The following is a 13,988-nucleotide window of genomic DNA, read 5'->3' as shown; positions in this document are numbered from 1 at the left end:
ACAGATTTTCAGCTATGAGCCTTGACGCGATAGCAGCCTTTGAAATTCTCTCACTAACTTCAATGGAGAGGTAGGTAAAATTCGTCAGAGAAGGCCGAAAGGAAGACGATTTTAAAACTGCCGGTAGAGTCTTATTTCTGACCGCACAGACATATAAAGGACATGTCTGGTTTCGGGAGAGTCTTGGGTCTCGGAAAATATCCTCCTTTGGATATTCGATTGGACCTACAGTTTTGCATCTAGGTTTACTTGTTTGAGGTGTGGATTCCAGCTAAAACCTCATCTTGAACCTGAAACCTAGATTCTAGGTTAGAAATGTTGCCAATGACCAACGGTTGCTACGTTTTTCCAGCAAGTTCAAGTCATTCCAGTGTTGTCCTTTACCTTGAAATTCGTTCAACCCAGACTTCAGCAACTGGTTTTCTGCTAAATGTTCTTATTTTCCTGCAGCTCATCTTTCAGAAATGTTCCCCTTTTTGTTTAGCATTTTTCTTCTTCTTTTCTTCTGTTTTCTGCCTTCATCTTGCTCCAGGTCCTTTCAAAAAATACCTTTCACAGCAGTATCTTCCAACTGCCAGTACTTTTGCATTTTCTTTCTCTTTTCTGTACTTTTCTGCCTTCATCTTGCTGCAGGTCCTTTCTAACATACATTTCAGGCTTTTTAAAACTCCAGCAAATAATTTTCTGCAAAATCTTCACATTTTATGCATTGTTCCTCTTCTTTCTGATTTTTTTTTCACTTTTTGTTTTGCATTTTTCTTCTCTTTTCTGTAGTTTTATGCCTTCATCCAGCTCCAGCCCCTATTTAAAATTCCTTTCGGGTGCTCTGAACCTTCAGCTTATAACTTTTAAAAACGTTCACAATTTTCAGCTTTTTTTGTATGGTCAGCTATCTTCATTCAGGTTTTCAGCATTCTCACTGCTGTTTCGCAGGAACAGCCTTTTCTAGTTTCAGTTTGGCTTTCCTTGTTGCATTAACATCATCACCAGTAAAGTTGTTGCATATACTACACATACTAACACACAGCTTCCAGCACTGCCTATGTTGTATGGACAGAAAGACAAGTTGCAGAATTTTGTGAGCAGGCAACGAAAAAACAAGTACATAACACGTCTTAAAAACACACCAAACCCATAATCCATCAAATCAGCAGCACATAATCTGTAGCCCTCAGTGTCTGACTCAGAGACTGCTGAGGACAGGGAATTTCAAATCTTCTTTCATCCATGCTCTATATCCTGTCATCATGCTCTGAAACCAATCTTATTTACAGACTATGGATCTCAACTTGAGTTGTTTGTTTTTTCACAAACAGTTTGAAAAGTCAGTAGCCCAACCTTTTTCATTACCAGAGAGGTCTGTTGGAGGGAATCCTTCTCAGAAATGTTGGCCCCAATACAAATATTTTGTTGTTTGTTATAGTCACCTATTGTCAATTGGGCCAACATTTTCAATTTGATGAAATAACAGTACTAGTACACTTACTGGGGTTTCACCTCTCTGAAGTGGTCAGATTGCCACAGCTTTTCTTTTTTTTTATTGCCATAATTTCTTTCTTTCAGTACTTACTTTGAAAAAGAAACTGAGAACTTTCAGTGTAATGTCTATTGTAATGCAAATCGATGGAGGAGGAAACCAAAGGAGGTTGTGAGCCTTGTTGCAAAGCCATGCCTAGTTGGAATAAGGAAATACCTCACACTCTTGCATAACGTGTGTACACTCATACACACCTCAGCCACATTCACTGTCAACTCACCACACCTACCCTTCTCTCTGTTCCAGTCTAAGCTGTTCAGTCATGTCACCTGTCAAGATGAGCAGAACAAACACAGTCTGAGCTACACAAGGCAGACTCCTGGCAAAGAAACAACGCAAGGATAGATCAGAAATCAGCAGTGATATTGAGCAGGTGAGTCTCTTTGGTGTTATTGGCCTCCTTTTATTGCATTAAAAACAAATGAAATAGTTATGTTAGTAATGATTCATGGTCTCAGGTGCACTGACATAGCTAAGGTTAGGGGTTGGACTCCAATGAGGCCCTATATACTCAAGGACAAGGGCTGAAAGTGTCTGTTAATTGTTCCATGAGATCATCTCACTCTTTTACTCTTAAATTCCCCAGCCTAGTCAACATGGGGTCTATGCAGAGCAAGGATAAGTGGCACTGTACCAGATACATTAATGGACAGGGACCACCATCCCTTAAAGACCAAGGTATATATTACAAGCTATTATCTCAAACTCACTGTAACTTTCTTTTGTGCCTGTCTCTTTTTTTCTATTTGTCTTAATCTCTCTATCTCTATCTGGCTCCCTTTTTTTCTTATGAGTCTACCCTGTGAGCCAACAGGCCACCCCATTGTGATCTTTAACTTTAACTGTGTCTCCATACGTGCCTGACCCAGCTGAACAAGGCCTGAATAAGAGTTCTGAGAGGACTCAGCCAGCTGGACAAATGACATGGGTCATCTTACACAGGGACCTCCCCGGTTACCCTGAGGATAACACCATACAAATCAACTATGTGATCAGAGATGGAATCCAGTCGGTAAGACTACAACCAGCCATGACCATAAGGCTGGGATGTAAACAAACCTGATTACTGGTATTTGTACAGCACATATTGTTCACTTTAACAATTTTCTAAGTTACATGGAATACATGGAAAGACATTGGATGTTGTACATACTATTGTAATGTTTGTCAAAGATTTTCATTACTATTTGTATTTTAGTAGTATATTTTTAAGGTGATCGCTTTAAATTGCAGAGAATGGAAATCTATAAATAAGTCAGCATGTTTATTAAAATATGCTGAATTCACAAACTCGTAACTCGTAACTTAAAAAATAAATAAATCAATACTAGGTATCCTTCTTTCGCTTTAAAACATATCAGAACTGACATTCCTAGGGTGCGGCAGTATAGCAGGTTAGGCTAGTTAGTTAACCACAGTATGTGTGTAACCGAGTGAACTGGTGAAACTCACTCCTCAGGTATGTAATGGGCCACCCGTGTCAACAAATAGCTAGCTTTTCTTTGGCGTAGCTGGTAGTGGTCACGCTTGGCAAGTCGGAGGTTGTGCGTTCGAGCCCAGTGAGTGGCGAACGAGCCTTGTCGTGACGGAGCGTGGCTACAGCTGTTACATACCCGTTACATTGGTGTCGTGACCTGGATTCATGAGGTTAGCACAGCTAACCGCCGGAGTGAGTTTCAGAGGGGTGAATGGAACTGGTGAAACTCACTTCTCAGGTATGTAATGGGCCACCCGCATCAAAGAATAGCTAGCTTTTCTTAGGCGTGATTGGTAGTGGTTGCGCTTGGAAGTCGAGAGGTGGCAGGTTCAACTCCCCGTGGGGGTGAACATTGGACAGATACCTCTGACGGAGCTTGCAAGCACATGTAATGGGTACGTAACGGACATGGGCTTGCAAGCTCCGTCAGAGGAGACTGAAAGACAATAGTTTGCTTTGTTGATCGCCAGGGGGAAATTGCAGTTGCATTCACAGGCACAACAAAAAATGTTTAATACAGATTATTTACAAAAAAAACACAATGTAAATGAGTGTAAATAGAACCCCCCATCTACATGAATTGAAGCTTGTACAATTTGACCCTATTTTTGTAGGATAAGGATCCCAACCCAGGTCAGACATTTACAGGTGTCAGGATATTGGCCTATCTACCTGACAACAAAGAGGGGAGAAAGGTGCTTAGATTGCTGGACAAAGCCTTTAACCAGAAACTGGTCTTCAAAGTGGTGACTAATGAAATTGGAGAAGATAAGGCCACTTTGGCAGATATCCCCCATAAAACTCAACCGGATGGAGGAAGCAAGAGGTGAATCCGTGATAAATGTGTGCCTATTTGTGTGTGTGTGTTAGATGCATGTGTGTAGTTACTTTCTAAACTATGTAGTTACCTTGTTTGTGTATGTATGTTTGTGCCTGTCGGTCTGTTTATCTATCAACCTCAGCCCTCTTGCCTTTTTACATGATAGCTTCAACTAGAATAATTCAGAATAATAATGGAATTTTTTATTTTTTTATTATCATGTGCAAATCATGTTAATGCAATCAATATGGTCATCCCATGTTGTTTAATCATTTAGTGACAGCTATCCAGATCCTGACTACCTAAAAACAACCAGGAGGATACTGAAAGAAAAAGGCATAGAGTGAGAAGAGAAGAAAAAGAAGAGAAGACACAAATACAGTTAGGCACAGCCAGGCAAGAAAGAAATACAACCAAAAACAAAACATGCAGACAGAAACCAAACACAGACATACATTGTCTTAGGTGCTAAATTGTTAGTTTCCGGTAAAGCTATAGAAGCTAGTGAACACTTCAGTAGACTTATTAATCAATATGTTATATAAGTATTTTTGGGGAATTAATGTTTGTATTTTCAAAGTGTGGTGTGTGCTTGAACATTATGTTTAACAAGTATTAACCACATGTTGCACGTATAGTACTGTGTTTTCTGCTGTGCCAATCTACTCATACTTTACTGCAATGTATAAATAATGTAAATTAGATGAAATAGCTGGACACACGAGTCTTCAAATAATATAAATCAGCAATATCCCGATAAGCAACATTATCAATGTCAGAGAATCTAATTGATGTGAGAATTCTCTTTCACTAAAACGTACAAAAACGGTTGATTTTTTTTCGTAGTTTGTCCACTCCCTCTTGTGGTCCATAGAGGAAATATGGAATATATTTTCTTGGGGAGGATTTTTTGAGTTGTGAAATGTAAGTGTAAGAAGATAGGAGGGGTGTTGATGACCCAGACCACATCAATCTTCAGCCTCTCCAGACCTCTTTTAATGAAGCAGGCCTGTATCAGCCTTTCCTCTAAAAAGGGGTTCAGGTCTAATTGTCCCCTGAATTAATAAGCTTAATGAAATGGCCTCCTTAGCTCATTTATCAGCTGCTAATGAAGGAAATGCACACCGTTTAGTGGAAAGAGAGAAATTAAGTGTAAGAATTGTAGAGAGATTAGAGAGAAATGGGAAGAAAGGAGGGTGAGGAAATGATCGAGAAATTGAAGGAGAGATTGAAGTCTCCTAAAGAGAAAGGAATCAAGAATGCTGCTGAGAAAATGTTCCTTGTGCCCAATAGCGCTTGAAGGCTTAGCCCCAACTGGTGCTTATTATATGTCAATGATTCATGGTCATACTTTTTAGCCTTTACTGATTGATTGGGGACAAAAATAGTGTCAGATCAATATAACATTGCTAATTCAGGGTCAGGACACCAAAAGCAAGCTTGTGTAGATGAAAACAAATAGTTTTTGTCCTCAGAAATATCACATAATAAAGACAAAGTTGAGTCTATCTCCAGAAATGGGCCACTAAATGTGCAATTATGAATCTGAGTTTTTTAAAGAATGCTGAGTTTATCTATGAAAGGGATTTCCACAGTCAGTGGGTTCTTATACCTAAGTGTGTGGTAACAAATGCCAATATCATATATGTGTTATTTGTATGTTTGTGTTGAAGTGTTTGGTTTTAAAAGTACATTTGTCATGTGTATGTCTGTGAGACAGATTTGATAGTCGTCTTTCTGGCTGTGGCATTGTGCCTTGACAGTTGGAACAAATGAGTGTTCGCCGACCGTCCAGGAGAAAGTGGTTTTAGAGCACCCCTGGATAACAGAGGCCTCCCTAATGGGAGCCACCAATGCGATTAAACGTTATTGTGTGTATCAAGCCCCAGCTGTAATTCAGTTTGAAGAGAACAGAAGGACTGTCATCACCCTGGGAAAGTTCACACTCGGCAATCTGGACCCATATCAGGGCAGCAGGAAGGTAAAGGCACAAAAACAAATAAGAACAATAACTGTCTCATTATCTCAGGGAGAAAAGGGACATGGTCCAGGCAAGTGTTGTGCAGGTTGGGAAACTGAGTATCATTTGTGTTGCTCTGGTACTCATAGTACTAAAATAGCTAAATATATTTTTATATTTTATATTTTTTTTATTATTATTTATTCGACTCTTGCAAAGTAGTACCCTGCATAAACTTGGCAGATGAACTCTTTCCAGAAACGCATGCTATGTTAAACACTTTAATCATCCCACTTATCATTATGAACATTGGCTAACGTCAATGTTAGATAATATCCAGCGATGTTGAAGTTGTTTGGGATGTAAAGTCGAAATTACCTCATCATTACCTAGACACAGTAGACTACATACCTTCACCGACACTCGTGAAGCATCACGAGACTGAACTGTGAGCATGAAATTTTATCACTTAGTACTATTTTCATAATCAAGCCTGGGGTGTTTTCCAGAAAGCAAATTTAACATTTATCAACTTGGAATATGTCCAAGCCAGGGGCGGTTACACACGGGGGCCTACAGGGGCCAGTGCCCCAGTAAACATTTCCCTGGCCCCCCCTGTGGCTCCCCTGAGCTGACTTTTTTTGTACACGTTTTTCTTCTTCTAGTAGTCATCATGAAACGAGGAAGGGACATTGCAGCCTTTTTAGCCCCAGTAAAAATAAAAGTTTGAAAAACATATCAAGGTATTGATAGAGCTGAGGAACTGGAAGAGGGAGTGCCAGAGCCATTTGTATGATTTTAATGTAAAGCAAAATTAAAGTATTTAATGTTTAAATATAATTTGTTTCCGTTTTTATGTGCCCCTCTGATTAAACATTGGCCCCCCCAAGTAAAATGTGTCTAGAACCGCCACTGGTCCAAGCGCATGCATGAGGACTATAAAAAGCCAACATCAATCGAGCTCCGATACAAGGATACACCTTGGCACCCGGTAGCAAAAAAAGGTCCTCCTACTTTAACCCACTTGAGTTAGAAGTGTTAAAACGTGCTTATGTTGAGTCTGAGCACATATTCCCTAAAAAATCTACACGGCTGTAGCAGTGAAGGAGAGACAATTGGCGTAGGAGATAATTGCTGACCGAGTCGATGCGCACGTTTGAATGCAGAAGTCCATACATTTGAACATTTAACCACTGTCCGTTATTATTACAGGTCAAAATGTGGTGGAATGTCATATGTTTACATAGGGGCACTCCCTCGGGCGCAAAGTGGACATTGCAGCAGCTTAAAATGAAACATAAAACATATTACAAACAGGTAAGGCATATTTTTCTTACGCCTATAGACTTACGATTGAAGCCTACGTCCATTTGGTTTTCAATTATATTTGACATGACACTAAGTAAATATCAGTTAGTGCCTATTTCAACTTGTAGTAGCAGCAACCCCCAACAGAATGCTCTTCATCACAGGAGGATTATGATGATGAAGATACGTTGACTGCAGCCACAGAGAAGGATGCAGAGAGGCCAACATGGTATGGTAGGTACTCATAGTACATGGGGAGATAACTTTTATTTACAGTATTCAGACATGAAAATCCCTCACCTTTCGGCGAAAATCGCAGTTTTGAAACCAAAATAGGTGACCTACGTGAATCATATAGATTCGATGAGAAATTGTTTTAGGAGGGGGGGGGGGTGGTATTCATATTCAGTGAACTGCGAACAGGTGCACGTGTCAGAAGGGAGCGCGAGTGCATGGAAATATTAACGCAAAGGTCCTTGCATCACTAGTGCAGACCACCATCAGAAGCTGAAAGCACTCCTGGCCTCGGCGATTTACTTGACTGAATTTGGTGAATGATGGTTTCAATAATTTTTATATTTTCTGGTATATTTAAGTTTAGTTACCCAGGAGCTCTGTTGACATAGACTTAGCTAACGTTAGCTACAGCTTGATGAATTGAGTCATTGAACACAGCAGAAGAGAATGCAACGTTAGCCAGCTAGCTAAAGCTCCGGTGGAAAATTCCAAATGAACGTATGCAGTCCTTAGTGTCGCTTACACACAAAGTGACACTGACAAATTGAAAAGCTAATTTGAGACAATACAAAGATGGAAAACCAGACTAAGAAACGTAATTACCTTCACTAGACAACGTTTTACCAATTGGACAAAAGGCTATGTTTGTTTCAAGCTCCAAAAACTATTTTTCGCTTAAATCAGGCAAAGAAATTCGCTTGCGCGCTATGCGTGCTCGCATTAACCATGGATGTCCCTAACTACCATCACATCAGACAGAATTTGCATGTATTAGCAAGGCGCTCGGTGTGGTGGCATATACGGGACCGGTTCTGGTGGGCCGGACTGGATCGAAGTCCAGCGCCTATTTTTACTTTCAGTCCGTCCCTGCCGTTCTATCAATAAGCAGACCTGCCAACCTGTACGCAATTTGTGTAGCGGATACGCATTTTGACTTCAAAATACGCTGGTACTTGTATTGGCTGTCAATCATGATGGAAGAGTAGACAAGTTATGTTACAGCATGTTCACCATCTTTTGGGGGGTTATGCATTAAGCCATTTGTGGTGCCCTTACCACATTGTGCCTCATATACTGTAAATGTTAGTCCCAGTGACAGGCTGGCATGAAATGGCTTGCATAATACTTAGTAAGGAGGCCATAATACATTTTGACTCATGGCTTAAGTTACATTTCTCCAGTTTTGCCCAGGTTGACAAAAAAGTATCTCAAAATGCATCAGATTGATGCTTTAAAATATGGAATATTCAAATGTTCCTTTTGGGGTAGCATGCACCCGGACCCCCTTAGAGGGGTAATATCCTTCTCACCTTTTTCAGCCCTGACCCGTTTTCATGCCTGAGTATTGTGTGGATTGCACCAGCAGCCAAGCATACGCAGTTTTTTTCAGACCGTAAGTAACTTGATACCGAGCTAAATGTGTAAGCAAACAAAATGAGTAGCCTCATAAAAGTATGAGTCGCTGTTTTTCTGATAAGATTACATGTGGTCACAATGCAGGCAGTCACTGTTTTAGAGAAATTACACTATTCCTTTAGATGCGAATTCAAATGGTCAATGTAGTCCTCGAAACTATGTTCTAAATGTGCACATTGTCATATATAAATATAAAATTGTAGGCAATGCAATTAACAACAACAACAAATTATGGGGAAGGGTATTCATTTGGACCACCCCAATGTCTAAACCATGGTTACACCCTTGGCGAGATGGATTCGAGAACTGCCGGCTGTAGCGCATTTTCTCAAGAGCAACTGCACAGGTTCTAATGACGACACAGCTATTTCATGATTGAACAGATTCACACACGACAACTTTGATGTGTGTTTTGTATTTATTCTGACACCTTCAGTTTCACCAATGCTCAAATCTGGACCAAACAGTACAATTTAGTAAAATATTTGCCTTTATTGACAGACTGCGATAGCCTACTTTTGTTGAAGAAAGGATTTTAGTCCGCCTCTTCACTAACGGAAAGACTAAGTTTAATTGAGTTCTGGTTGTATTAACATCTGTAGATTGGAGAGTTTAACATAACCCAATACATAAAATTACAAATTTCAGTGCACTGGTGGGGCAGGTTCTAATGTGAAAAAATTCAATTTGCGACCATGCAGTTTGTCAGCGATAAAGTAAGCAAACAGCGCTTGATCGGCCATGACTGACGTCAACGCAGCAAACAACGAGAAGCAGGAATGTCCGACGGAGCCGTTTTTAACTCCTCCCCGCCTGCCAGTCGTTTCCTTCAGCCGCAGCCGATGTCGAACACATAGATTCAGTGGAGGCACCAGTAGGCCGACCATAAAAACAAGACTACATGGATCTGTAAAGATAATTCGAGATGAAAAAAAGATTATTTTTTATATTTTTTTGTATTACTTTCTATTATATTTTTACAGAAGTTAAACTGAAACTGGGATATTTTTCAATTAACTAAACTACACATGGCTTTAATCAAATGGTGTGCGAATTACGTAGCAATTCATAAATGCATCAGGTTATGTGCACATTATGTGAACTATTTTTAACCACCTACAATATGAATGAAAAACAATCATAATAATTATGATATAGTATATGTAAGCTACGTTTTCTGTACCGACAGTAAATAATAATTCTTGCGTGCCGTGATTACTCAATTATTTTGCTTAAAGTTTATTGAACAAAAGTCTTGAAGTTGCGACAGAACAATCACATTTCTGCATCCGGGAAGCTTCTTAAGTAGTTCTTAAGAGACACGTATGACCATTCTCAGTAGGGGTGTGCGATACTGCAATATTTGAATTTTCATGATCATTGAATGATTTTGGTGTTTCTCCCTTAATTAGTTGATCATGATTATGATCATAATAAAACACAGGACAAAGAGTTTTGTCAAAAAAACAAGGTATAGTGTGCTGCCGAGTTGTTACTGCACACCGGCAACAACTCACAGTATAGCAGGGGAGGTGTGGGAGGGGCAAAGTGAGAGGAGCGGTGTTTGCACAACCAATAGGATGTAAAGGGAGTTGTGTACTGAATGTAGAGAGGGGAATTGAAACTTAAGTATCGATCTCATCACTCATGACAACATTGGTATCGATACTTGAGATTGATCTGCCCACCCTTAGTGAAAGGGGCGATTGACTGGGTTTTTGGGGTATTTCACACTGTTCCTTAAGGTCTCCAAAATAGGGTATGTAACATTGGTTGGGTTGAAAATTGCCCGGGTGCTGTTCTAAGCCTCCTGATAGATCGTCTGAAATGTTCCCGGGAAACTAGCTTTTCTACTTGCTCATTAATATTTAGATGAGCTGCGCGCTGATTAATTGTGAAGCTGGGGAGTGAAGCTAGGGAGCCAAAACGCAACACGGCCAACAGCAGCACTCACTGAAACACCGAAGGTGGAGAAAAAAAACGTGCAAATACATTTGTGTCTACACAACACTGTTTTCAACAGATTGACTACACATCATTTGAAATGATAACGTTAGTTGTTTCCATTTCTGTTGTCGAAGTAAACTGGATTGACTTACGTTGGTAGAACGTTAGGCTACAGTTTAGCAACCAAACTACGGTATCATGATTCAACTCAGCTTCAGTTCAGTCTAGATATCTTGCAAAAAAATAACCTGACAAAGATCTGGACAAACATGCATCGTGAATTTACATAACACGGGTTATTTATTTAAATGAAACAGTCAGGAACATAAAACAACGTTAGCCCCATTGCCAATAAACGAGGCTAAATCATCACACATTCTACCTATGCTTTTGCGTTAGTAAGCTAAACTAGTTTACATGCCTACAGTCTAGGTGTTTTCGCTACCTGGCTGTTCTTGCATTCCTTGCAAATCAGCGTTGATAAAAAGCAGATGAGCTAGAGTCTAGCTAACATTGACTAGACGGGCATGGCTGATGTTTGTCTATAGCGTAGAAGATCCCTGTGCAGTTCGACCCTTGACACATTTGCGCGAACCATTTCACCAAGGACGGTTTTGAAAACCTGGGACAATGTAAAGCAGGATTTGCTATGAAGCTGTTGCTGAAAAGAGGTGCGTTCCGATCTTAGGTTCATCATAACCGCAAACTGTAGTATGATTTTCTCGGTAACATTACATTTACATTTAGTCATTTAGCAGACGCTCTTATCCAGAGCAACTTACAGTGAGTACAGGGACATTCCCCCGAGGCAAGCAGGGTGAAGCACCTTGCCTAAGGACACAACGTCATTTGGCACAGCTGGGAATCAATCCGGCAACCTTCTGATTACTAAACCGATTCCCTAACCGCTCAGCCACCTGACTCCACCTGATTTTGTCATTAACAGTTATTAGCAATGCTAACGTATGCTGTATCTGGCAATTTTTTCCGGAAGCTTCCCTTCTAATGCCGACTACAGCTAGTCTAGCTAGAGTCATTTGATGTTTAGAAACGTATTTAGCATTCTACCTGTGCTAGATACAGGAGACGTTAGCATTGCTAATAACTGTTAGCGACAAAATCATACTGTACTTACAGCTTGCGGTTGCAATGAGCATAAGGTCAGAACAGCACCTCTTTTCAGTTTCAGCTTCTTAGCAAATCCTGCTCGAAATTGTCCAAGGTTGTCAAAACTGTCTTGGGTGAAATGTTCAGAGCAAATGAATAATTGCGTGTCGAACTTCGCCGGGATCTTCTCATAGACAAACAGCAGCCAAGCCTGTCGAATGTTTGGCTCCTTGGGAAGACTATGAGTGTTAACCTTCCCTGTACAGCGTGGAACACAGCATTTACGACCGTGGTCCATTTTCAATATCCTTGTTATAATTCAAAACGTTCTTCTTTGTAATTCCTTAGAAGTAGCCTACACAAAGCAGCGCGCAGCTAAACTAGTATTGGAGATAGACGCTACCTCGGGCTGGTCTGGATGTAAATTTCAAGGCGTGACAACGATACAGACCAGAGCCAAATAAAGCGGTCCCCGGACTGACGTCAGTCCAGTGGCTTTGTTGAAAAGCTAGCGTTTTACAGCAAAAAGAAATCATTTTGAGATTTGCATAGGAAAGAGGTGTCAATGGACTTTGAGGTTCACTGTATGTTCATTTTACCTCCTTACGGAGGAATCCTACAGTAATAATAAATTAGCTGCATGCGGGTTTCTCCACAAAATGGCAAAATATTATAAACAAGTACACTGCAGAAGATCGAGACTTGGACAACAAGAGAGCAAAACGACTTAATGTTTGGCCAACAACAATAGGCTGAATGGGGATTTGAAATCAAGAGCATAAGGTAACAAATCAGTCTCTCTAGCCTCTCTGGTTCACACCAACTGCTGAGATTTTATATTTAGTAAGGGTTGAGTATTAACTTTTCATAGGATATTGAAACTCTTCTTGAGTTAATCTCTTTCCAGACTCTCAGTCAATGCACTATTAATAAAAACAAACAATAGTCATGTGGGCAACTGGGCTAGGGCAGAGCTCATATTCAGCTCCTTGCGATAATAGGCTGTGACAGTATGGCAGCCAACTCTCTGGTCCGATTAAACTACACAACATACACAATCAGGGTGACCAACAAGATTATGTTAATTAACCAACAATGACATTACAGAACATTTAACTGAAGGAACACAACAACTGAAATCCCTCGCACGGCTTTTGTAACTAAAGTATTTTCCACAAGTCTTTGCGTTTTTTAACATCCGCACTGCATGCTGGGTACCAATGGGTGCTGATGCTGATTATTTAGCTGTGCTCCGACTGCATGATATGAGTATTAGTTTTTGCTCAGCTTTGGGACAAAGGTTAAGAAACGGTTGACATTTCAAGGTGAAATAGCATGAAATTGCGCATGGTATTTCAGAAGGATGTCTGCCTGTTTAACTAAACAAGTAATAAAAATGATGACAGGCCAAAAGACTCTGACTGGATATGAACCTGTGACCTTCCACTTTGTGTGATATCGTTTCAACCCATTGAAATACCCTCAAGGATGAGAATATGTGGTCAGTTACTGTACAAAAAAAGGAAGCCGTTTCTCCTGTAGCACGGATTGTTTGATTCAGCCAACGTTGAAACTGCTCTAATTCAATCATATTTTGACATACCAAGGTGAAATTGTTTGTGTTACTTCAGAATGATATCATCCTATTGAACTAAACAGATAATCAAAATTATGACAGGCCAAAAGATTATGGCTGGATTCCAACCTACAACCTTATACTTTACAAGTCACCATCCCAGCCCATTGAGCTCAGTGTTGAATATTGTCATGTTCAGTTACTGTATTAAAAAGTAAGCTGTTTCTCCTGTGGTAAGCGTTGTTAGATTCAGCCAAAGTTGAAACTGCTTGTACATTTCCTATAAAAATGGGACAACGGGATGACTGGGTTGCTGCTGTAAAGAATAACTTACTTATAGTTTTTTTAAAAGGTTGTTTGGAGTGCCATAACTTGTCATGGAAGGAAATTTCAAATCATGCCTAGCATCAGTGGGGATGTTGTCCTGGCTTAGGTTACTGAAATGAATTTGTGCAACAGACAAGGGATCCACCTGAACAATCAATTTACTTCATTAGAGATAACCATTAGCTTTATCTCAACCATGTGTAGACTACAAGTGGCTGGCTACTGTGGTTAACCTGACTTGTTTTGCAGTGGTTTACACGGTCTCGCTAAACAGAT

The 13,988-nt window shown here is 40.1% G+C and overlaps 1 protein-coding gene across 1 annotated transcript; it reads left to right on the top strand.

Annotated features, from left to right (window-relative positions):
* The first annotated feature begins 1,703 nt into the window (after positions 1 to 1,703).
* On the top strand, positions 1,704 to 6,634 carry dtx3l1 (deltex E3 ubiquitin ligase 3L1). Its single transcript, XM_047017404.1, has 5 exons — positions 1,704 to 1,910; positions 2,124 to 2,215; positions 2,407 to 2,549; positions 3,629 to 3,840; positions 4,112 to 6,634. The coding sequence occupies exons 2-5, from the start codon at positions 2,134 to 2,136 to the stop codon at positions 4,179 to 4,181; spliced, it is 507 nt and encodes a 168-aa protein (XP_046873360.1). The 5' UTR covers positions 1,704 to 1,910; positions 2,124 to 2,133; the 3' UTR covers positions 4,182 to 6,634.
* Positions 6,635 to 13,988: the final 7,354 nt, after the last annotated feature.

This window comes from Hypomesus transpacificus, unplaced genomic scaffold (genome assembly GCF_021917145.1).
Source record: "Hypomesus transpacificus isolate Combined female unplaced genomic scaffold, fHypTra1 scaffold_60, whole genome shotgun sequence".
Taxonomy (NCBI): domain Eukaryota; kingdom Metazoa; phylum Chordata; class Actinopteri; order Osmeriformes; family Osmeridae; genus Hypomesus; species Hypomesus transpacificus.
The sequence above is the reverse complement of the archived record's forward strand: the minus strand, read 5'-3'. Positions and strand labels throughout refer to the sequence as shown.

Coding starts and splice junctions, on each gene's coding strand:
- dtx3l1 (XM_047017404.1), top strand. CDS start 2,134: ATGGGGTCTATGCAGAGCAAGGATAAGTGGCACTGTACCAGATACATT. Junction 2,550..3,628: donor TCAGAGATGGAATCCAGTCG/GTAAGACTACAA, acceptor CTATTTTTGTAG/GATAAGGATCCCAACCCAGG. Junction 3,841..4,111: donor CCGGATGGAGGAAGCAAGAG/GTGAATCCGTGA, acceptor TTAATCATTTAG/TGACAGCTATCCAGATCCTG.